At 50.7% G+C, this 24418-nt stretch overlaps 1 protein-coding gene across 2 annotated transcripts in view; it reads left to right on the top strand.

Annotated features, from left to right (window-relative positions):
- The window catches only part of IGSF3 (immunoglobulin superfamily member 3), an 86410-nt gene that overhangs the window by 18087 nt on the left and 43905 nt on the right, over window positions 1–24418 (top strand). For both annotated transcript variants that reach the window (XM_035540626.2, XM_035540627.2), the window contains exon 2: window positions 6961–7338. In XM_035540626.2, the coding sequence (XP_035396519.1) occupies window positions 6961–7338 (378 nt within the window). The remainder of the gene's footprint in view (window positions 1–6960; window positions 7339–24418) is intronic.

The following is a 24418-nucleotide window of genomic DNA, read 5'->3' as shown; positions in this document are numbered from 1 at the left end:
AAAAAAATCACAAGGGCAGATCACATTTAACACTGTGCAGCTGTAGAATACCAATGCTGTGCTGTGGAAAGTAAGGAAGTCATCTGTCAATATAAGGACCAGATCTGAGAAGAACCAAGGGATGAAAAATGGCTCTGATCTTGGCAAGGGGGTTGGATGTCTGACTGGCTGCATAATTATACCAGAGGTACAAGACCTCTTTTGCAGTCAGAACTTGGGAAGCTAGTCACAGGCCAGAGCAATCTACGGTGACTAAAAGAAATGTCACCTCTTTCATATTTATTGAAAGCATTTTTCTTAAAAGACAGTAAACATCTGCTGTGGAAGTGAGTGGATGTGAAACAGAGCAGCAAGCAGAGATGAGTGAAAGCAGTTTTGTTGGAAGAACAAAGCTTCGTTGGCTGCTCCTGTCTCGTTTGCCTGTGCTTTGGTATTTCCCTGCTGATTGTGATATTTCCATACCAATTATTGTATAAATTGTTCCTGGCTGACCTCTCCACTTAGCCATCCTTAGTTGGCTCAGCAGTGGGAGGAATTTGAATGAGGAGTGAATAGCTGCTTGACTCGGTTCAGGAAGGACAGTCCACGTGGCGGGATGGTGGCAGGAGTGGAGGAGGAGGATACGGGATCAGGCACCCTTGGTAGCACTATTTAAACTTCAAAACAAGAGGGTGGAGGGTAGGGAAAGGGCTGTTCTGCAGGTGGCTCCAGCCAGCCTTTCAGTACAGTCAACCGTCTTGGCATGACAAGAAATACATCAAGCAAAAGACTGAATTTTCCCAGAATGAAGCTTCACAGTAATAATGGTGTTTTGGGGGGGAGGGCAGAGGGGTTTACCACGTGTTTTCTTCTGATAGCATTGTTTTTTCCATCTGGCAGCAGGTTGCGGCGCACAGAGATTGTCCCTGCTGTGACTCATTTATGCAAAAATTAAGCCTGAACCTAATTTTTACTTGTGCACGTTAAGAGGAGACTTCACAGAATAGCAGGTGCACGTTGCTAGAAGATTGCCTGGTTTTGGTGTCACCTGTAGTAGCGGGGTCTCCTGTAGAGACCACAACAGTCTTCAGCCGATGCAAATTAAGATAGCCGCTTGGGGATGTGTTATCAGTGGCTGGACAACTGTGAGCTTGGAAGAGCCTTCTTGAAACAAAACAGGGTTCTGTGGGTTTGGGTTTTGCAGGGTTTGGGTCAGGGTTTGCGGGAACGGCCAATGCACGGACTGCTGCAGCTTGAGGATGCTCCTGCCCACGCCACCGTTTCCCATTGTGTCCTGCCCAGGAGCTGCAGGTGTGGCCTCACCGGTGGTGCTGCCTGCCTTCTTTGTGGTGCAAGGTGATTGTACAGGAGACGGGGCGGGGGGAAGTGATAAATTAAAACTACCATTAATAAAGTGATGTTCTTGAACAGTTTGAAAACACTGCTTGGTGTTTCCCTGCCCTTGGCGTGGCATCCTTTCTCCTCTGGCATCGGAGCGGGGAACGGGTACACCCACTGCGTCCTGCAGCTCTGGGCTGGGGCTGGTGGTGCTGAGCACAGACAGAGGAGCCGTCTGCTGGCACCAGCCTCGAGCTGAGCCCCGTGTCCTGCAGCGAGGGTCAGCTGCTCCCCCCCCAAGCAAGCCCCTAACCCGCAGGAGGCGGTGGTGTGCTTGGCGCTTGCACCTGCTCGTGGGTGCATGCCCAGAGCCTCTCTCACACTAGGAAGGAGACGTTTTAGCATAACTGCTCTTTAGCACTTGTGTCTGAATTGTCTTCATTTCTGGGGACTTCCTGCCAGCTCCTGTGGTCTAGTGCAGATGCTTGTTTTTCATAGCCAAGGAGGGTTTGTGCACGCTTCCCTTCGCTGCCCTGTGCATGGGCAGAAGTTCCTGCTGCGGTACAGGGGGTGTTTGGGGGAGCCAGTTCAGTTGGCTGTGCTTCTAGACAAAAAGCTGAAAGAGGGCATTACTTGCTCCTGTTGTCATACAGCCAATGCAGTCTGCAGACCAGGTGCGGCTGTATTGCTGATGGGCACAGCTTGCGATTACACAGGTTGCGAAGGGGCATGAGGGCAGCTCTGCCAGGTCAGACTAAGAGGCCACCTAGCTCAGTATCATGTGTCAAAAAGTGTCTGTAGGCCTTTTGCAGATATGCAGTTGCAGCTTGTTTTTGGAGCCTCCTGGACCTGATGTGACCTACCTATTTAGTAGTCCTTTTTCAAGCACTCTTTCCATCCCTGTTTGGAGCTGTGCAGGCTTTCCAGGTGCACAGCATACCTTGGCGAGGAGGTCCCCAGGTCAGCTGTGAGTTGCAAGAATGTCTCCTCTGGTATGCAACTGGATCTGACCAGTCCTGGTTGGCAGGCCTTAGTTTCGAAACAGTAAGATGTGGTAAACGGTCACTTCTTGACCACTGTCTCCATGGCATCTGCAATTGTATGGACTTCTACAAGATCCTCTCAAAGGCATCTCTCTTTCCCAGGCCAGAGTCCTTTCCTGCCCCATCATTTCTTATGTAGAAGCTGTTTCCCACCATTTATTGTCCTTGTTCTCTTCTGAAACCCTTCCTGTAAAACCTATAAATTGAACAAATGATAGCAGCAACAAAAGAAACCACAAATGCGCTCCGTGTGTTTGTGCAGGGGACAGTGAGAGGAGAAAGAGGAATCTCTTTGGAAATGCTTTTGTCTAGTAACTGTAGTCTACAGCACAAAGTAATTCTTAAGGAGAGTTTAAGATTAGCATGCAGTTCAGTTATTGACAAATACTGCCTTCAAGCCTCTGAGCGAAGGAAAACTGCTGTGAAGCTGCAGGAGTAGAAAAAGCCCCTCAAGCTACAGAATCCATTTGGTGTTCAGAGCTGTCAGCCCTGTACGTCTGGAAGATATGGAAAACATAAAGACTTTTAAATTCCTCTCTAATGATTAGGGACCTAGGATAATACTCCTTCTAAGAGCATGAGTTTCCCTTTTAGATTAAAGGTATGGTGGCGGTGACTATTGCTATCTAAGATAGCTTGATGGAGCATGGTGTGGTGCAGGCGTGGCCCACACTTTCAGCAACGTGGAGAGTGTTTGTGCAAGAGGTTCCTGGTCATGCGGTCCCTAATTTTTGTTTATGTTGGTGTGTCGATGCTGTGGTAGAGTTTCTGTGTGCATAGCCGCCTGCTCTTTCATTGTACCCACTAATCCATTGTAGTAACTCTTGGATCAGTGTTCTCAGATACAGTTTTGCATGCCTGTTCTTCCAAAAGGGACCTGAAAGCCCACCTTCCTCCCAAAGAATAAACATTTGGCCCTTCCTGAAATGGGGCATTTTCAGGGTATTTCAATCTGGGCACCTGACGTGACGAGTTGTGTCTGAAAAACCCGAGCTCTGAGCTCTTCGTGTCTCCGTGTGGAAAAGTTAGCTTTTGCTGTAGTCAGTTGGCATTACTGGGAGGGTGTTGATTTTGAAAAGACAAAATAAGTGATGATTTGCAGCACTACTGGGTGAAATGCCTCCGCTGACAGGGATGCTCAGCACACGCCCTTCTTGTCCGCGGGTTGAGCAGAGAGGCGTTGAAGCCTTGGCTGTGAGTCGGCACACGAACGGCCGGGTGACTCAGGTACTGTGCTTCTCCCCTGCCCTGCTGCTGAAGCTCTTCCTTTTCACCTGCCTTTCCAAAATGCTCAGGGTGAAACCATGGCCCCTGGAGCCCTCTGAGCGGGCTGTGCTGGGGGCGGGCATCTGTCGGTGCCTCGGTGCCAGCCGGTCTGCTTGTAGCATTGCCCGGTGCCACATAGCCACGTGTCCCTGCCTGCCTCCTCCTCCTTGCCCCACACACCTCTTTCCTCCAAATCGGGGCTTGGGAATGCCAGTGGAGCTGCAAAGAGCTGCCCGGCTCTTGTTTCTCTTGTGCTTAGCTCAAAAGGCCTGGACAACAGCCCTCATCTGGAGGGCATGAGGATGAGGGAACACTTCCTCTGGAGCATGTGGGATTTGCTGCCTTTTGGAAAAAAAGCAGATGCAAAACCTCATCATTTGTTATTAATTTTGAAGTAGCTCTTGGCTCGCTACCTCCTCCATATCAGCCCTCACATTGTCAGTAAATTATATTGGATTTGCAATTAAAAGCCAGCTGTGCCAGTGAAGTACCAGCCAAATGCCAAACTTAACCGTCTCCTAGGCTTCCTAAGGGAGGTGTGGAGCACAAAACTCTTCCTTCAGTGAGCTCTTCTCTTGCTTCAAGAGGATAAGATAAGAGTTTAAAATGGGATCTCAGGCATATTATTTTTGCTAATCAAAACGCTTGCTCACTAAGAAATGCAATTTGATATTGTATGTGCCTGGATAGAGCAATTCCCAGAGCTTGAGAACTGCCAAACGTGCTTTACCATGCAAGAAGTTAACCCTTCGGGAAGAGACCTTCTAGTGCTGCACATCTGTCTCAGGCTGATCGTTTTTCTCCTTCCTTTTCTCAGTTGCATTATTTATTTGAGAAGTGTTTTTTCTTTCTGTGGTGTGTGCTTTTTCTAAGCGTTGAAAAGCTCTTGTGCCCCTCTGTGCTGGAGCAGGGACTTGCAGCTTGGCTAGGGGAAGAGCACCGTAGATATGCTGCATCTTGCCCCTCTGGAGATGCACCCAGCTCAACCCAATGCTGAGCCTATGCCTCTCAATCCGAGAGGCTGAACAGAAACTTGCTGCAAGTTGCAGCAAAACACCATCTCTTTTGTCTCCCTTCCAGGCTGAAGCTCTCCTTCCAGGCAGGGCTTTTCCCACACGAGCTTCTCCCGTCCTTCAGTTTCGCAGGTTTCTAGAGCCAGGACGGGAAGCATGATGCTTACCGCCTCTTACATCTCTCCTGTTCCTCAGATCCACCAAGTGGGGCTGGGAGGTGAGGTACTGTGTGCGGGTGTGAGAGGGGAACGGAAGAGGAGGAATGTAAAAAGCAGGTCTCATCCAAACCTGGAGCAGCATGACGGGTTGTAGGATGACCATCAGGTTCCTGAAAGCCACTGGCAAAGGAAGGAGGAGGCCCACCTTCATGCTGGCCACGAGGCTGGTGAGAACCTACCTGTGTGCATCAGGGTGTGGAGATCCATGCTGTGGATCCCTGAGGTTGTGATCTTGCCAGTGAGCTTTGGAAGGCCTGGTACGTGTTCCTGATAGTGTTGTTTTTCAGCGGGATGGTTGGGGAACTCCGCAAAGTGTTTTCTAGGTAAAAACAACAGTAGTGCATTAAAAGTCCACAAAACAAGGTCGTGCACTCAGCAGCTAAGATATACCCAAATGAGTGTTGTTTTGGCAACTTTCAGATCCTGCCGCTGCATGTTTGCATGGTGGTGCAATTTTAATTGTCGTTGCAGTGTACAGATACCCTGTTTGCAGCAAGGCTACATGTGCGTACAGAAATTGTATTATGAGCTGTCTTTGTGTGTGCAGTAAAGATCTTGTCCTTCCTGCTTTAAAAACAGTTCTTCACTTCAAAGGCTGTGGTGTTTGCTTCGTCCTTTGGCCTTTATGGGGAGAGAAGAGGCTGTCTGCACCGTAGATGTTAGTTGTCTCTAGCAGTATCTATCCCCAGGATAAAGAGATTGTATGAAGAGCAAACAGTGTGGGAGCATTTGCCTCTGCTGTTCATCTCCCTGTTTGTTTCAGATGTGCTAGCTTTCCCCGTCCGTCTCTTAAATCACGTTATTTCATAAAGAGTAAAAAGAAACGTAATTCGGACCAGCAGCAAGCTGAGCCCGAGTTAATAGTTTGAATTGCACTCCATCTGTTCAGCCGCACGGCCTGATGGACGTACTGAACCCTTTTTTCACCATTTGCTTTAAGCTGGTAAGAACCATCTCTCCTGGCTCCCATCCAAGGTGTCTGTCGAGAAAAACTTTGTCTGGACACCGATGTCCAGAGGGCGGGATGGAGCCAGTAATCCTCCCGATGCCTTCGCTTGCAAGTTGCTGGGTTTTGAAGAATAAAATTCTTCTCTGGACTTGAGCATTGTTGTCGAAAATTAGAGAGGAAAAAAAAAACCCCGATGTGTGCGCGCACAAACACACGGAGGATGAAATTTGCAAACGTGATTATGCAGGACCTGCTTTAAATCGGCTTATTGCTGTTTTATGATGGCAAGCAAGCAGTCACAGAAGCCAGGGTGATTGGCCTCACCATGTGCACATGCTGCTGGTAACTCAATAACCGATGAACACCCACCGTGGTCTCCAGACCTCCAGCCTTTGATGTAGCAACAAACAAGATAGATTGCTGTAATTTATCCTGCCCCTGGAGGGCTGTGCTGGTAATGTGCCATGAGCCCAAGGGCCAGCCATCCATAATCTGTGTAAAAATACAGCAGATTGCAGCCGCCCCGTCTTTGTTCGGAGCTGCAAGAGTTTGCATGCGCACAGCGCACGTTGCTGGGTCTCGATTTCCAGCAGCCAGGGGCGGTGAGCCTGAGAGTGTGATGTGCCCACTCCCTCCATTAGCTTTAATTGTTTTTGTTGTGTACTAAATATACTCCTTTCGAATAGACTTGGAAAGGCAGTGCTGGAAACGTGGTATTCCCCGCTACGCCTTCACAAGCGTGACTGAGAGGCTGCAGAAGGAAGGCACGCTGGGTTTAAGGGGAAAACAATGGGATTTGTACCAGCTGGAGGTCTTGCCGAGGGAGGAGGGGTGCTTGTGGCCTTGCTTCACGTGGCCCGAAACCCAAGGAGGGTGAGAGCGGGGTAAAGCAAATCGGGAGCTGTATGGCAGAGGGGCAGAGCGGCGCACGGGGGTGGCTGCTGGGGTGCGTGGCCCTGCTCAGGGCAGGGTCCCCCCTGCGAAGCCCTCTCCTGTGGGCCTGCTGTGCCAATTTGGTGCCTTGCTGGCCAAACACCGGCTCTGTGGTGGCCTTCTGGTACCTGGCCCTTATGTATTTGGGGAGAAGGTGCATGGGCCACCTGCTGAGCAGTAACGCTGGTCTCTCTCCCCTCTTCTCTCCTCTCCTCCTGCAGGCCTGGCCTCGGCCCAGCGGCACGTGGCGGTGCAGGAGGGGCCCCTGTACCGCACGGAGGGGTCCCACGTCACGCTGTGGTGCAAGGTGAGCGGCTACCAGGGCCCGGCCGAGCAGAACTTCCAGTGGTCCATCTACCTGCCCTCGGCCCCCGAGCGCGAGGTGCAGATCGTCAGCACGGCCGACCCCTCCTTCCCCTACGCCATCTACACGCAGCGGGTGCACAGCCGGGAGATCTACGTGGAGCGGGTGCAGGGGGACGCCGTCCTGCTGCACATCAAGGAGCTGCAGGACCGGGACGCCGGCGAGTACGAGTGCCACACGCCCAACACCGACGAGAGGTACTTCGGGAGCTACAGCGCCAAGATGAACCTCGTGGGTAAGCTCTCCTGGTAGCGGCGTGGCCGAGGGCAGCGGGGTGTTTTACCCAGCCACGGTGCAGCAGACCCCATGGGTGACGTAGTCCATGCAAGATGTTTTAATACGCATCGTTGAGGGAGAATGGGAGCAGAGAGCAGGCAGCACGGTGGTGTAAATTACAGGAAGTCATTGTACAGAGACATGGGAGAATTCAGGACTTCTCTAACAAGGCATCTACAAAGCAGAGAAACCAGGCAGTGTAGCCAGGGGAGAGGAAGGCATAAAGCCGTGGCTGAAAGCAGGAGGGGCGAGGGCTGACTGATGCAGAGAGAGAGAGGCTGCTCCAGATGGCACAGGAGAGAGCTTTGTGCCAAAGGTGGCAAAATAGCAGGGCAGGGAAGAGAGGAGCGGGAATGAGCAGCGTATAAAGGGAGCAGCAGAGACCGTCGTGTTCGAGCTCTTTGATGGGGCGCTGCTGAACGAGTCCTGAAGCCTGCACACCAATCAAATTGAGCTGTCTGTAGATGAATGTGGGGGAGTTGGGTGGCTTTTTTTTTTCGTGTGTGTTAGAAAAATCGAAAACAAGTTCTATAAGATCCCGAGTAATTCCATAGCACCTCTCTGACTAGCTTCTTTGACCTTTTCAAGCTGCAGCTTGCTTTTTGTGTCTCAAGATGGAATTGGATTTGAAGTCTCTATTTCAGCTAACAGCGGTCAAATAGCTTCCATCAAACTTCTTGGCTGAAGGACTCCTAAAGGAGTTGCACTGTAGGAGATGATAAATTCAAACACACAGACAGCAGGCTTGCTTTCTTTAGGAGACGTTCACGAGTCTCCAGGTGTCCGCAGGCCTCCCATTTAGAAACCAGGTTGGCATTATCCAGACTGATCTGGGTGTTGCCGATGAGGACAACAGTGTTAACGCAGGAAAATCCTTGTGAAAGGAGCTGAGGTGTGGGGTTTAAATCCCAGTAGCCCTCCTTTGGGTTGTGCTGTTGCATGCAGCTCAGCACCTTGCATGCCTTGGCTGCTTCCTTTCCGAGATGCCAGCAAAATCACTCTCCCACCTGGTGTCCCAAAGTGGAGAAGCCCCAAGGGCTGGGGTTATTTTGGTGGCTGCCTTCCCACTTACTGTCAGCGAGCAGCTTCCTAAGTCAGGAGGCCGACGCCTAAATACTCTTTTACTGTAGTTAGGTGACTTGCTTCGGGTATCTGGGTTTGTGGTTCCCCATTCAAATAAATCTGAGTCAGTGATAGCTCATGAGAGATGGCAGAGTGGTCTGGGAGCGGTTGGTCTGCTCCAAACAGGGCTGTCCCTCAGCCTGCTCAGCTTTTTGGTGCCCATGGGAGCAGGCACCCTGTCCATCCCAGTACCAGATGCCTGCCCCCCGACCGGGGCATCTCTGTGGGGCCAGGCAGAGCATGCTGCAGGTGTTTCTGGTGGTTTGGGTCTCAGCTACAGGTCGTGGGTTTTCAGGATGACTTCACTGCTGCAGACAGTATTCAAGAAGAGCTACACGAGTGCTAAATGAGAGTTATTGTTCTCATTTTCTCAGAAACAGAACCAAACTTTTTTTTTCTTTCATCCAGTTATGAATTTTTAATTGACTCATTAGATTGAGTGTCTCTTTTTTGGCAGCAGAAAAGCCTGGAGGGAGACAGGTTTGTTAGCATCTTTATTCTCTCCATTTATGTGTGAAATGGATGGCTTTGGAGCAGTGTTGATTTTAGGCTTGCTGCTCTGGGAGCTTTGAGTTGCGGTGCCCCTTGGTTTGAGGGAAGAGCTGAAGGAGGAGTTTTCCTCCTTTTCACCCAGGCGGTACAGCCCTGTGGTGGGGGAGGTTTGTCGGGGCTGTATGGGGCACCGGTGCAGATTTACATGTGGGGCTGCTCTCAGCACCGGGACATCTCACCTTGCAGCGAGTGGCTGGGATGTGTCTTTGCTCTTCTCATCTGAGCAGCATCAAGGGCTCTGCAGTTGCTAAAAAATAGACTTGGTAGGTGATTGGGTTTGAAAATATGTTTCTACCCACCTTAAGAACAGCAAGCATGGCAGGTTCTCCCTCTCCCATTTTTGGTGTGTCCTCATGAGGTTCGTTTTTGTTCACTGGGGATCTTGGCCGGAATCTAGTGCTGCTCTGGAAGCCTAATGTCCCTGATGGTCTGGAGTGAGGAGTGCTCCCCAGGCACTTTGTGGGACTCTCATCTTCACTGATCTGAATTGAGGCATGCAGCACAGGCACTAATCTCAACTAAGGTAGGAGTGAGGACAGTAATGTGGTTCAAGGGCCTTCTGTCATAGGGGAGTATATACCAACGCTTAATGCTTTTTACCAGTCTTCATTTCCATTGCTTCAAAAACAAGTTTCTGCCTCTGTCTTCCTGCCCCTCTTATCATCTCCTCCTGGGTGGTGTCACTAAGAAGAAGGGGTTTATGCCCAGGCTGTGAGATGTGCTGGAAGGAGGAATTTAAGACATCTCACATGAATTGCAGGTGCTGAGGGAGGCAGCATAAAAACAGGTGCAGCTCTGCAGGATGTTGTGGAACCGAAGCCTTGTGATTGATTTATGAGAAAGGATTAGCCCACGTACAAAGTCTGCAGCTCCATTGTTTGCCTTCTGAGTAGAGCTGATAGACTTCAGTTCCCCAAGGCTGATAGGAAATTGCTGAAGCTAGTTCATGCTTTTTGACTTCGGGTGAGGGGAAAAGGTTTTTAGAAGATCAGATGAATGTTGTCCCACTCAACTAACCTAAACACGTTGCCTAAGCAAGATGTTGAGGCAATATCTGCTGTCAGAGGACAGAGGGACAAATCTGGAGAGCAAACCATCTTTGTGTAGGTTCGGAGCATCTTTCTCTGGGTTGACTAAAGAGAGAGCCTAGATGTTTACCTTAGGGTAGGCAGCTAGCGTTGAATGAAGTGACTTCTTCTTGTAGTGGCTGAAGACCTGGCTGCTTGCAGAAACTTCACCTGTGGGTCTCCTACGTAACTGATGGAAATTCTGGCTTGCAGTTGATTTTGGAAGACACTTCGGCATATTGAAGAGGGTTTTTTCAAAACTGCATCTATTAAATGGAAGAGTATAACGACCTGACTGGCAATTACGTGATGGTCCTGGCCTGCTGCTTGTGCTGGCAGTGAGAAGTACTTGGGCTGCTCCTTCACTCTTTGCAGAAGTTAAGGCTGACAAGGAATTTGCAGGTGGTGGAAAGAAACATCCCAGTAACACAGCATCATCACTGGCAGGACAGAAGTATTTTCCAGGTTGCCATGACCCTATCCTTGTCTTAATACCTTCTGAAATGTGGGCAGAAGAGGCTTCTGTGCAGTAACTTAGGTGGTGAAGCCACAGGGGTGCTGTGCAATCTGAGATTCTGGTCCCTGCTTCTCATCTTATGTTGATGGGTAAATAAACTTGCGTTTTGCTGTGGGGTAGAAGTGAGCACATGGCAGTTACTTCAGAGTGCGTGAGTCACTGCAAATTTGTACTCCACTCTGTATCTGCAATGAGTTATTTGTGTGCCTGTACTCTTACTTAGATAACAGCACAGAGGCCCAGGTCTAACCTCTTCAGAAGTTTTAGACTTTTATCTCGGTGTGTTTTTTATCTGTGCTCCAAAAAACATTGAGCTCTTTTTCAGAAAGTGATTTGAGGGAAGAAATCACGCTTTGAGGTTTTTCTTAAGCAGGTAGTAGCAGAGTGGTTGAAAAGCTTTCAAAGCACTTGAGGAGGTGGCAGCTCTTGTACTCCTTATTTCTGGGGAATCAGCCGTGCGGCATCAATCTTAAAACAAGGTAAAGTAAAAAAATGAAAGGGCTTGGGACAGGGAGAGACAGAGCAACCTCCAAGGTACTGCAGAGTGAGGAGGAGCAATCTCGGTGCAGACCTGAGAGCCGAGCAGCACTTGGTCTCAGAGGTGGGCAGGAGCTGCTGTGCAGCTAGCTATCTGGTGCTTGCAGGGTTGGTCACTGGTGTCCCTTGCCTGCCAGGCTTGGGTGAAATGGGGCAGAGAGGGTTACCACTAGCTAGGAGCTGAAGATGGCTCCTCCGTCCAGCCTCAGACGGGACATGCTTCTGCTATGTGCCATTTCTCTCTAGGCCCACCCAGCCCAAGCAGGCTGGTGCACTGGTCTCAGCACTGTTCCTCATGGCCCTGCCTGGCTGTGGCTGCCCTCAGGGGCTGTGTGTGTGTGTTTGGCAGGCAGCCTTGGTCAGGTCTCATCTCCAAATGTGGAGCCGCCTCCATTGCTCAAAACTCTCCACAGACCAGAGCTCAGTCTGTGGGGACTTGGTGCCCTTAGGAGTGTCTTGTAGGGTTCTTCCCTGCACTTGAGCTGTGGCATATGGCTGTGGGCCCAGCTCCAAGTCCATGCCTGCAGTGGGAAGGGTGCATCTGAGAGGCTTTCACAGAATCGCAGCGTGTTTGGGGGTGGCAGGGATCTCTGGAGCACATCTGGTCCAACCCCCTGCACAAGCAGGGCCACCTGGAGCACGTTGCATGGGCCTGTGTTCAGGTGGCTTGTGATGAGCTCCAAGGAGGGAGACCCCACAACCTCGCTGGGCAACCTGTGCCAGTGCTTAGTCACCCACACGGTAAGGAGGTGCTTCTGATGTTCAGCTGGCACCTCCTGTGTTCCAGTTTGTGCCCAGTGCCTCTTGCCCTGGCACTGGGCACAACAAGCTTTGATGGAAAAGAAAGATTTATACAGGCCTGACACTTTGTTGGAAGGGAAGGAGCTGAGTGTGTCTTGGATCTGGTTTTCTGAGAGAAGAAGGCTGTTCTCTGTTGTTGAACTTGCAACCAAAACTCTCCAGAACTTATCTGTGGAGAGCCAAAGGGGATGTAACAGGCAAGAAGAAAAAAATGAACTTTTATTGCCCGTAACAGCTGTGGCTGCTTGTTGCCAGCAGCTTCCCCTCTTCGTTGTGAAGTGCTGCCATACGTGATGTGTCTGCGCACAGAGCAGAGGGAGGATGTCATCTCACGGCTTTGCTGCGCTGGGGAGAGCAGCAGCTGCTCCTGGGGACCCAGAGGGCTCACCGTGAGAGCAGTTACTGTCACTCACAGGGGGCTTGCAGAACTTGCTGGCTGCGAGTTTATTCCAGTTGTCAACTTGGCTGAAGGTGGCTTTCCCTGAGGGAAGTTTTGAAGAGAGAGAAGGCGATCATGCAGACAAGGATCTACAGGTTTTGGTAGAAGCGTTTGCAGCCTCTTCCTTCTATGCTGCCTTTTTTTTAACCTCTTCTGAGAGACAGGGGAAAGTGTTTGTCACACATGCTAGCAGTTTGTGCCATGGGGAGGACAGAGACCAGGCTCTTCGCAGCACTGCACGGTGGAAGGACAAGCAACAAGAGACAAAAATTGAAATTAGAGGTTCAGACAGCCCTGAGAAGTTGCACGGCCCCCACCTCTAGGAGTTTTCAAACCCTGACAGGATCAGGCCCAGAGCAACCTGGTGTGACCTTATAGCTGACCCTGCAGGAGCACAAGGTTTGGACTACAGACCTCAAAGGTCACTTCCACGCAGCACTGTCCCATGGTCCTGTGGAGCTTCGCTTGGCTGTGGGGTAGTAGAAACCAGTGTTACGCACTGGTTTGGATGGAAAGGTGAAGAATGGAATATAGTGGTGATGTCAGTGCTAAAAAATGTCATAATGTGGGTGATCGTAGAATAGCAAAGACCTATTGTACACACACACACAGAGGACAGTTTTTTCCAGGATAGTTCTTGTATTTCATGTTTCTTATTTCTTTTGAGAGGTTGCAGGAGTTTATTGCTCCACTTCGGTGTATGAAGGTAGAATTTGGGGATTCTAAGCACAGGTTTCCCAGTTTCTCTGAGGCCACCTCAATGGCTTTGCTACCTCCACAAAGTATGTGTATGTTTTATTTGGCCAAGCAGTCAGTTAAGCAATGTAAGTTCGAGGATTGGTTATCGTTGAAATTCCTGCTTTGTGAGTTATATTCATCTTTGCCTGTTCGGGCTTTGCTTGTTGCAGTAATTAGTTCCCCAGAGGAGTAAAATGTCCTTTGCTTTCAAATTCCCCTTTAGCTGACATTAAAAAAAAAATTCAAATACCTTCTCCTAGGTGGTCCTTTGCAGCTAGACACGGCGTATTTTGTTCTTACCATCCTCCTTCACATGACTAAATCTCTCTGTAGTAGTCTTGGGAAAAAAAAAAAAAAGACCTATACTGCTCTGCTTTTTGTTTTTTCTATTCCTGCTATGTATGGAGATGGAGTGTTTGTTAATGGGGGAGGGATGAGGATGGGTAAACACATTTACCCCTAGCGATTCCTATGGGCACAGCCTGGGCAAAGGCAGCAGCAAACCAGAGCACCCAGTTTCTGATGCTGGGGGGCTGCAGGGCTCCAGGTTTCGGGTTCTGTCCTGCACCATGCTGCCAGCTTGCTGCATCTTCCTGAGTATGCCCCCCCGCCGTCTCCCTCACCACTTCCCAGCTGGTAAAATTAGGGATAATAGTGTACAAGCCTTTCACAAAGTCTAAGCTAAATAATTGTAAAGTGCTTTGAGCTCCTCAGATAACGGGAGTTAGAAACAAAGGCTTATATTCCTGCTCTGCCTGGTAATGATCCTGAACAGGATTCATTTCCAGCCCTGCTTAGTCTTTCCTGACACCCTGGAAACATGCCAAGCAAAACCAAACTCGCCCGGTTTTGCCCCTGGGGATGCTGTGGGGGTAGCAGGAGCTGCCGTGCCAGGGGGCACGTGCCCCTGCCAGCTGTAAAACTGCTGGCGGGAGGAGGGCACTAAGACCCATTTACATTTCCAGGCTCTCTCTGTCTCTTTTAATCTTGGCTTTAGCTGTGGACAATCTGGCAATGAATTGCATGGGCTAGTTCTTCCTTGTGCTTTTTAAAACACCTTTTTGTAAATACCTTCCAGGCTATAACTGAAATCTTATAACAACATCTTTAAGTGTCCTTGCATTGCTAGAGAAGGCTCGCTTATTATGGTGTGTATCTTTATCTTGTCCCCTATTGTTATTTTTTCCTGCTAAACACTTCCAATTACTCCTATTTTGTTGCAGCATGCAGTCTCCTATTCTTTCACATTGGAATTGCTTGCCTGATTTTTACTTCTTTATTATCATATTACGCGATATTCCTTCTCTACTTCTATATGTGCAGGCAAAATGGAAACAAATTTTAGGTGGACCATACCTGAAAAAAATGGATAACCCATTGTATCTACTCTCCACCTTCTTTGTGTTCTCCCCCCTTCCTTATCTTCCTGCCCTGTCCCTCAAAACCACAGGCAACTCGGTGGCATGACATGTTGAGCTTTCAGCTGTGGACCTAATTCTTTCTTTGTTTTCTCATCCACCTACCCATTTCTGGGAAACCTGGCGTTAGACACATTTGGGGCACATCACTGTATATGTTTCTCCTACACTGTCCCTTTTGAGGTAGGGGCACCTCCTAAAATTTAGCTAGGAAAAGGTTTACAGTGAGAACGTGTGTCCTTTTTTATGCATGTCTGTATGCTTGTGCATAGGCATTGTAAGAGAAAATGTATTTTAAAATGCATTTCTAAAAATGGAAATGAACACAGACTCAGGCAATTGCACAGTCCTCTGCTCTCAAATCTAGCCTGGTCTTTAAAATGCGCCCTCTCACTTTGAGACTTATGATGTCTTTTACTTGTCATAAAGGGAAGCGCAGAAGCCCAAATGCTAACGTGCCTTCAGACTGTAAAGAATTGCAGCGTTTTGCTCGGGTAGGTTTCTGTGCGGTACTGAGCCTGAATAGTAAAGTCGAGTCAGTCGGTTAAAATGAGCTTTGAAAGCTAAAAGAGCCTGCAGAAGCCTGTTTTCAGGAGGCTTGGGGTTTTCACCTCCAGCCTGGTCTCTCACTGGCTCTGGTTGTGCATCGCTCGATGGGACCATGGATCTCATCCTTCCTCTGAGCATCCTGGGTGCCAGCTGCCATGAGATAAGCTGCTGCTAAAGCAACGCTCATTGTTAGCCCGTGTTGCCTGTATTGCTTGTCCTGCCAGCTCTTCTCCCGCGTGCTTTGCCAGTTCCTAGTAAAATGGGGTATTTGGTAGTCCTGAATGTCCTACTTTATTTATAGGATGCCTCATTGCCTCGTTGTGAGAGGAGCAATGGGTTATATAGGCTGCTTTTGTAGATTGCTGTAACATCTAGGTGTTAAGTGCTGATAGGAGGTAAAGAATGTTTTTAAGGTGTGATAGAAGAATCTTTAGCCAGGGATTTTGGTGCATTTGAAGGCCAGCTCTAGCACAGCTGGATTACTTGGGATTTTAGGCATCCTTTCCAAGCGGGTGAACTCGGTGTGCGAGGGAGCTCCTTCAGGTCAGCATCTGCTTGCTAATCACGGGAAGCAAAAGACCGTCTGGTGTCAGAAGCAGTCTGATGCCACCTCCCGTCCTGAAACTAGTTTACCTTCTGTGTGCTCTGGGCTGCCCCCAGTCTCCTTTCCCCAAATGAGGGAGGGCATTGGAGGCTCTCACACTTCCCCTGGCCGTAACAACAGCCAGGATGGAGGGCAGCCAGGGGACACCATCTCTTCTGCTTGTGCACCCCTGCGTGTGACAGGTACGGGGCCATCCTGGCAGCTCTCTGCTCTGGCGACCCATGCCGTGCCTCGCTGATGGACCCTGCTGGCAGCTCTGCCGGGCTGACGTGTGCAGGATGCTGTGCTCCCGCGCCTCTGGACGGGCTCTTGGCGCTACATGGGGAAAGCGGTAATGGCGAGCGCAGCTGGCAGCATATGGCAGCCGTCCCCGCTCGTAGCAATTGCTCGGTGAACTCTGAAAGTGGAGGACGGAGCCTGCAGCTCCAGCCAGCTGCAGCGCTGAGAAATCCCATAACAGAGCCGGCCTCTCTTCCGTTACCAGCAAGAATTTTACATTCCGCTTTGCCCGATTTTTTTTCCCTGCTGCCTCCCTGGGGAGGTTTTGCTATGCTTGCTCCTTCCTCCCACTCCTCTTTTTTCATCCGTTTTCCCTCGGGGATTGCTTTGTTTGCTCTCTGGTGCCAGTCCCCTCGATTGGGTTGCTCTGCATTTCTGCCGGTCTGCTGCCCCGAGGGGCGAGGGCAGCTGCTCCTGCTGTCAGTGCCGATGCTTTTCTCAGGTGGCATTGAAGGTAGGTCTGGTGGCGAACGGCAAAGCCCCAGGTGCACTTGGACACTTGCAGGGCTGTGCAGAGGCCGGCTTCCTGGCCTAAATATCCTTTTAAGTCTCAGTCCAGTGTGACTGTCAGAAGGTGGTGTGTGCTTGTTTGCTTTCGGCCCCCAAAGCCATTTAAGAAACACCCAACCTCTGCCTGCCTCCACACTTCCAGCTTTGGTCTGAATGGGAGAGCAATGCTCCAGAGGGAGGCTGTGAGTCCCGGGGCTCCCTGCCCTTTCCTCTAGCCCCTCCAAAGCCTGGCAGGACCAGCTGTTCCCCCTCCTCTGTCTCCTTCCGTGCGGCATGGGTCCGATGCTCCTTCACAGGACAAAATTCTTGAGGTGCTGAGAAGGATGCCTGACCTGGATTGGGACGGGGCTGCCTCTCAGTACGGAGAAGCCGGGAGGAGAAATTTCCCGTCTTGACTCTGTGGCTGCCCTGCCAGTTTAGCCCTATAACAGTTTTACAATCTTTATCTGATATAGGTTTAAGAGGATTTCCCTGGGTGCAGTGGGATTATTATAAGTCAGAGAGCAGTCTCCAGCTGATATTCCTTCAGCAAGTATTTATTTTAAGTGGGTTTAACTGTATTTAATTTTTTTTTGCATGGGTTATAAGTAAATTGTTTACATTATTAGAAAAGTAGAGCCTGGATAAAGCGAAGGAATGTATTATTGCTTTCCAGTGTGGGGGTGGTGGAAGGAAAGTAGCAGCTGGAGGTGGGGAAAGAAAGAAGATAACAGAGTAGTGCTGGGGGAAATGTAACATTATTCCACGCGGCACTGATTAGTAATGCTGCCAAACAGCTGCTTGTAAGTAGGAGATGTAATGGGGAGGAGAGCTGTGGGCTACGCACATCCCTTGAGGAGGGGGTGGCATCTCCCCACCTCCGGCCCCAGAGCCAGCCACATGTCCGGGGTTTGGTGCAGCTGGCTGCCTGCCTCGGCCCCACGTCACGGTTACGTGGACATGTTCCCCCCACTTTGGGGTTTCCCTGCCACCTCTAGAAGAGAAGAGCAGTGGGGAACCATGGTGTGCACGTGGGCAGCATCCCTAGCCCTTGGAGTGCTCCAGAGGATGCTGATGGGGATGGAGGGATCAACCACCCCACTTGCCATCAGCAAGAGATGTTTCTAGAGACCCTGTAAAGGGGAGCAGAGCCCGAGCTAGAGGGCTGAGCCTGAACAAAGGTGCTTTTGAGTGCTGAGAGGACGGTGGTTTTGCCTGCCCTTTGCTCTCCTCCCCGTCTGAGCGCTGAGTGAGCCTCTGCCGCAAGCGATAGACGTTGGCTGAGCTGGCACTAATGGGACAGATGCCTTTCAGTGTCTGCTCCATCCCGCTCCGGTTCCTTGACTCTTTCAACAGATTGAGCCCTGTAGGGCTTTATTCCTTACTGCTTAAAATGACAACTCAGGGCTCCGCAAAGAGATGTTGTAGTAGGGATCGCTGCCTAGGGGAGGTGCGGCACAGTGGGCAGGATTTTCTGATCGGAGATGGCTCTGTCCTGGGTATGGTGTGAGAAAAGCACTTGTTTTCTTCATTTTTACCTGCCTCTTTGAGAGAGTGAGGTGTTTATAAAACTGTTCCTTACCCATATGTCACGATTATAACTTGTAATGCCAAACGTCTTCTCCCTGCAGGTCAGAAGGTGTAGAGTCTGGGTTGTGTACTGCTTCGTGCTGCTGCATGAAAACCCAGCGCAGGTCCCAAAGCAGCAGGCTACTGTGCTTTAGAGGTTTAATTAAGAGGGTTAATGTGAGACTCTCATTAAATTAGAGGGTTAATGTGAGGCGCTTGAGCCTTGTTATCCACTGAAGAATTGCATCAGCGTGCTGCAGATGACCACAGGCCCTCTGGCACTGCGTTGTCACCTTTTGAGCTCCTTCAGGTGTACAAATGCCACCTGTCCACTGATACAACGCCTTGCAGAATGGCAGGTGACATTTGTGTGTTACGGATGGCCCACCTGGCAGTGCTACGCTTGAATACAAGGAAGAGAAAGCTGGAACAGAGCTCAAACCTGTGCAGAGCTCAGCTATCGAGTAAGCAGTCAGGAGCAATGCCAGCCACCCAAAAAGCCCTGCTTGAGCTGTTTGGCAGCCGAAGGAAGCCAAAGCCGCTGAGTGGCTGTGGCCCTGGGGGATAAGGGGATGTTCCTGTGCGTGAGGGACTTCTGCCTGCAGGCTGGTTCCTGGGGTGCAGGGTTAGCTGCCCCAGAGATGGAGCTCTTTGGCTGTGGTGGGTCTGAGGTGAATTGAGGAGATTCTGCCCCTGCTGGGACGAGGAAGGTGGTGATCATCCAAGTGCCGGACTGGGAACACGAAGTGGAGCACAAGGTGGGCCGAGATTGGAGGTGTGGGAGTTAAAAATCTAGCAAAAATGTGGGGGAAAATAGAGAGACAAAGGGATGGGAAGGAAAGAGGAGGAGGGAACGTGGAAGTGACAGATGGGAAGAAGACCTTGGGCAGGGATTTTTGGGTGGTGAAGAGCAGCGGGGTGTGTAGGAGGGTGGCATCCTGGAGGTGCTGGAGCAGGGAGGGATGCATATAGGGATGACTGCTGAGGGACCATGGCTAGGGTACGGTGGAAGGGGTGTGCTTGCTCCTTCCCACAGTGGGAGGAGGGCCCAGGCCTGCTGGAGGCATGGGCACCAACATCTCCAGCTGGCCTCTTGCTGCAGGGACCCCATGGGGGCTCTTTCCCCACCCTTTTGATGTGTCCTTTAGCAGTGCCCTAGTGGCTGATTCAGGCTCTTGACCCCAGAGTAGGCAAGCAGGGTTTCAGTGCTGTCTTCTGTCAGGGCCATCAGGATGTGGTAATTACCTTTGCACTGCCGCCCACCCTTTCTTCCTCTCCCCTTGCGACTGGGAAGTAGGAGGCAGCGCCAACATGCTTTGAGGAGCTCCTTTTGAAGTGACTTTATGAGTAACGCGGGTTGGCGAGTGGTGGGTAATGAGATGCCGGCACTCTTTGCTCTCAGATCGTTTCCACTCCCCTCTATCTGTGGCCAGAGCAGCGTCTGCTGCCTGCCTGTCCTCAGAGATATGAAGCTCGTCAGATCTCATCTGCTTCAAGAGGCATCTGACAAGGGCCTGATGTCGACAGAGAGAAGGGGAGAGGAGGAATTGGGAGACTGCAGACACGGTGGGCTGGGTGGCAGTGCTGTGGCTTGAGTTCATATCTGTGGGGTCCCGCTTAGCCCGGGCCTGTTCCTTTAGAGAAGTGCTGTGCTGGTTCAGAGTGCTGAGCTGCCCCGTGTACCCGTGGCAGGGCTGCAGTGAGTTTCTGCAGGTTTTGCAGACCGTCCGTGCAGGAAGATGGACTTGTCCCCTCCTGCGGTGTGCTCAGGCTCTGACAGGGATAAGTCAAGCTGGGTAGTAGCCACCGGTTTGTACTAACAAGATGTTTTTGATGACGTGCCCTAGGCCACACCAGAATCCTCCACTTGTCTTGGTCCCCTCCCCGAGTGTCCAGAAGGCATTTTCCATCTCTGCCCAAGCGCAATGGGTCCAAGCCAGCTGCCACAGGGTCCCTGTGGGCCACCTAGCCCATCCCTTGTTATCTGCTGGTTAAAGTTGTCAGGAGGGAAATGCAGATCCTCTTGGTGACGGCCAGGACACAGCGCTGCTGCTCAGGGTGGCCTCCTGGAGCAGCAAGGACAGCCAGCCTGCAGGTGGATGCCATCGGGAGCCCAGCCTGGTTAAGTTCATGAGACATGACAGGATCACAGCCCAGGGTTGCTGCAGGCCTCTTGATGGGCAACCGTGCTCCCGTGACAGGGACATGTCACTCGAAGCCTGTCATGACACACCTGCCTGTCGAGGAGGCAGCACGTGGACATCTGTCACGGTCATTAGCCGTCAGTCTGTGGGGAGAGCCTCTTCCCAAAATGTGCAGTGGCCACATCTGCCTGTGCGCGAGGGGCAGCCTCTGGTGCTGCTCACAGTCATGTCCTGTCACAGCTTTGGGCGGGCAACCAGCACTGGGTCACCACCACAATAGCTGTTGTGAGCGTCTTTGTATTGCTTGCTGTGGATCCACGTAAAATCGGAGGCTTGTATTTATTTGGCAGCAGTCAGCGTTTCTCGTGCAGGTGCCTTCGTCCTGGCTAGTGAGATTTGTGTTCATTTGGGAGAAGAAGCAGCAGCTTCGTAAGCAGGCCGGCTCCTGCGCCTTTGTTTCCTTTGGTCCGCAGGGTTAATCTCCTCCTTGGCACCCGATTATTTGCTGCTGTGGGGAATGCACATGGGTTTGCCCGATGCGTGCTTGAAATTCTCATCTCCCTGCCTTTAATCCCCGTCTGCGAATGGTGCCCAGGGCTGGGGTAGCTCAGACTGGAGCTCCTCGGGGACCTGCTCCTGCTGTCTCGGCCCAGCCCCAGGCGGGTGGCTCTCAGCTATCTCGGAAGGAGGTGTTGCACTGAGCAGAGGACACCTTCCCCCAAAGTGTTACCAAGTGTTACACGTCCCCACGAAGTAGCTGAGCATCGGCATTGCCAGCTTTGGGGTGCCCCTTGTCCCTCAGTGTGCTCGCAACTCTGTGGGGCAGGGGACGATGTGCTGGTTTAGGGTGTGCTTCTTGCATCCCGCGTGTCACCCCTTCTCCTGGCCCTGTGGGAAGCAAGTCCGGGCTCCCCGCTCCCATCTCCAGTCCGTTTTCTGCTCTTTAGGATGCTCGGTTTCCTTTCTTTCTCATTTCCCCCCTCCCGGGTGCTTTTGTCAGTGTGTAATTAGCTGGCGCTGCACCGAAGCGTTGCTCCCAGGAGTGCTCTCTCGCTGACATTAGCTGCAGACAGTGACTAAAACAAAGAGACAGCTCGGTACGCGCGACGTGTTCGCTTTGTGCGTCTCATGCTCCTCGCTGCTGTTGGGAGCTCAGAAGGGATCGCAGATGTGGAATAAATGGGAGCGCTTTGAACAAGTGGCACCGTAATCCCTCCCTCCCCCCCGCCCCTCGATCCCCCCTTTTTGCAGACATTAGTTTGATTAAAATTGCATGAGCCCACACACGGGCATGTTTTATTTCATTTATTTATTTCCTCCTGGCAAGAGACCGTTCTGAGGTCCCAGCAAACAGCTCCGCCCTCTGGGAAAGCATCTGGGGAGCACTGGGAGGGGGGTGTAAGGGCTTGGGGGCATTTTTTTGCAAAACTTGCTCTCACCAGCGCTTGCAGCCTGCTGCTGTGAGGCTCGTTGCACTGGTGGGACCTGCTTTTCCTGTGGAATGACAAAAATGAGCGTGTGCTCCCTTGTGGAGAGAGGGTGGGAGCTGGAGATGGGGCTGGAGGGGCACAGCGGATACGGGGCTAGCTCTGGAGCAGAACAGCAAGTTTTCACTGGAGGTTTTCCAGGTGACCCATGGCATCCCTGTGGCTGGGGCAGGCGTAAGCAGCTAGCTTAAAGCCCAGGAAGCCATGCAGAAATTGGGTCAAAACATTGAAAATAAGATAAATATCCTTTTCGAGCCAGGTTTGGGCACCTGGCTGGCAAGGAGTGAAGTTTTTGCTACTATTTATTTGCCGCAGCCTCCTGTCTCCTCTAGGAACGGGAGACTATAAGAGAGGACTTTGTGCTCTGGTCCTAATCCACCCCTTGCAAACACAGTACTTTTGAGGATGCTGTGGCAGTGCTGTGTAAAACCTGCCATGTTCCTTGATGGGCATTCACAGGACAGTGACTTCACCTGATGTCCCCCCGGCACTGACGCTGGCATTGCGTGACACCCCCGTACCTCCCTGCCCTGAGGAGGGGTGGCTGCAAGCTGCTGGCCGTGGCATGGACGTGCCCTGAAAGAGGCCCTGCTGGGCTGCATCCAGCAAGCCTGGACCTTGCAAGGTGAAGTTCCCCAGGTTTGGTGGCAGCGTGGACAGGAACTTTTCGGCCAGCCAGGAGAGGTTAGCATAACAAAGCGGCAAGTGAGAGGAAGGCATTGAATTTCAATCAAGCAGAAGCAGGGGAATGAAATCTCCTTGCTTATAATTCAGGCTCCTGGCTCAGGCATCCCTCTCTTTTACCTTGGAGCAAATCTCCTGTAATGCATAGAAACAGCTCAGCAACTGCAGTCCTGGCTGCCATTGAGGCAGAAGCTGGGGTTTATTAAAGACCTGCACAGCTCTGTAAAAAAAATATTTATGATCTTCTTACACTTAATTATACGTCAAATATTTGAATAGGTAGGGGTAAGCGTTTTGCTAGAATTTGATGATCCCTTTCATAATTATGTTTGGTTACACTTGCTCCACATGTATTTGGATGCTTGGCTGAGGGCAAGAGGGAGGTGAGGGATGAAAAGGACTTACTTCAGAAGGGGAAGATGGGAGCAAGGAGAGATTAGAGGGGAGAAGAAAGCAAAGGAAGGTTAGAAATGATAACAATTAGGCTAGGGGGGACCAAGAAGAGGCAGAAAAATAAAGCTGGGCCTTTGAAGAGACAGGGGATAGACAGTGAAGCCTCTTATTAAAAATTAAATGGTTGAGTCTGAAGGTAAATGAGGAGCCTGTAAAGAAACAATAAATAAAAAGTGGAAGACAGGAAGGAGAGAAATACTTAAAAGGGAAATAAGAGATTTTCACAGGTGTATGCCATTGAGCATGTCAGCAGAGAAGCTCCATAATCACCTTTAATAAGTGACGGGTACTGGGGGCTTTGTAAAAAAACAAACAAAAGCCAAACCTTGCAATTATTTGCTCCGGAGGGCTGTTCGCCGTGCTGTGGTCTGTTGGGCTGTGTCCCAGTGGGATGGCTGGGGGCTCTTCAGGAAGGAGGCAGTGTGCAGTTTGCTGGGAAGTCCTGTCCTAGAATCTATACGAACAGTGTATTAACCAAAGCCCAGGGTCAGCAGTCGTGAACTGTAGGGGTGGAAAGCAGATGTATGACTCTGTTCCTTCAAGGAACAAGGTGGAGTCACGAGGACTTGACTGACCATAGCTTAAAAGAAGGAAGTAGAAGACTTGTGGAGGAGACCAGGCTTCGGTGGTGCATTTTTGTTCATGCTCCACGTGAGGATGTGTCACATCTAACTGAAGCCAGTGCAGGGCCATGCTCAGTGTGGTGTTGGGCACCTGAGCAGCTCTTACAGGGAAAGGACAAGCTTTTGTAGCGACAGGACAAAGGGTGATGGTTTTAAACTAAAAGAAGGTTGGTTTAGATTGTATACAAGGAAGAAATTCTTCACTCAGAGGGCGGTGAGGCCCTGGCACAGGCTGCCCAGAGAAGCTGTGGATGCCCCGTCCCTGGAGGTGTTCAAGGCCAGGCTGGATGGGGCTTTGGGCAGCCTGGTCTGGTGGGAGGTGTCCCTGCCCACGGCAGGGGGCTGGAACTGGGTGGGCTTTAAGGTCCCTTCCAACCCAAGCCGTTCTCTGATTGTCAGCCTCCTAGGAATTTTATCTTCCAATCCTTTCTGTATTGTTTTGGGGCACTCTCAGCGGTTGGATTTGCATTGGTGACATGAAAGGAATTGGCCTTTCTCTCGCACCATGTGAGGCAGTGAGTTTTGGATTTGGCCCGGGTATCCTTTCCACAGCCTTAATACCCCCTCCCCCATGTGGGCACCTTTAAACTCTTTAAGTTCTCAAAGTAAACTGCATGGATTGAAGTCTGCAGTAAAAACTATTTTAACATGCAAGTATCAGAGGCTGCATTAGTTTAACTGAAATCACTTTGCATGGATTTTTCTGGCATAAACCAGTCCTTAATAGATCCAGGATGTCTGGGGATGATCGAGTACTCAAATAAACTTGCAATGAATTCTAAGGGGAAATGGCTTTCTGTCTCTTTTACGTTGCGTTTTGTTTTTTTAGTGATGGTTAGAAGAATGAACATTTTTCTTAAACAAGGGTCATTTTTTGTCTTTTCTGATCATTTCCCAGCTTGTTTATTTTAGGGGAAGTAGGGTGCAGCAGTGCTGCGTAATTCATTTTGCTGTAGGATGGTGGCAT

This window comes from Cygnus atratus, chromosome 1, assembly GCF_013377495.2.
Source record: "Cygnus atratus isolate AKBS03 ecotype Queensland, Australia chromosome 1, CAtr_DNAZoo_HiC_assembly, whole genome shotgun sequence".
In the NCBI taxonomy this organism is placed as follows: domain Eukaryota; kingdom Metazoa; phylum Chordata; class Aves; order Anseriformes; family Anatidae; genus Cygnus; species Cygnus atratus.
This window is presented reverse-complemented; position numbering and strand designations above follow the sequence as displayed.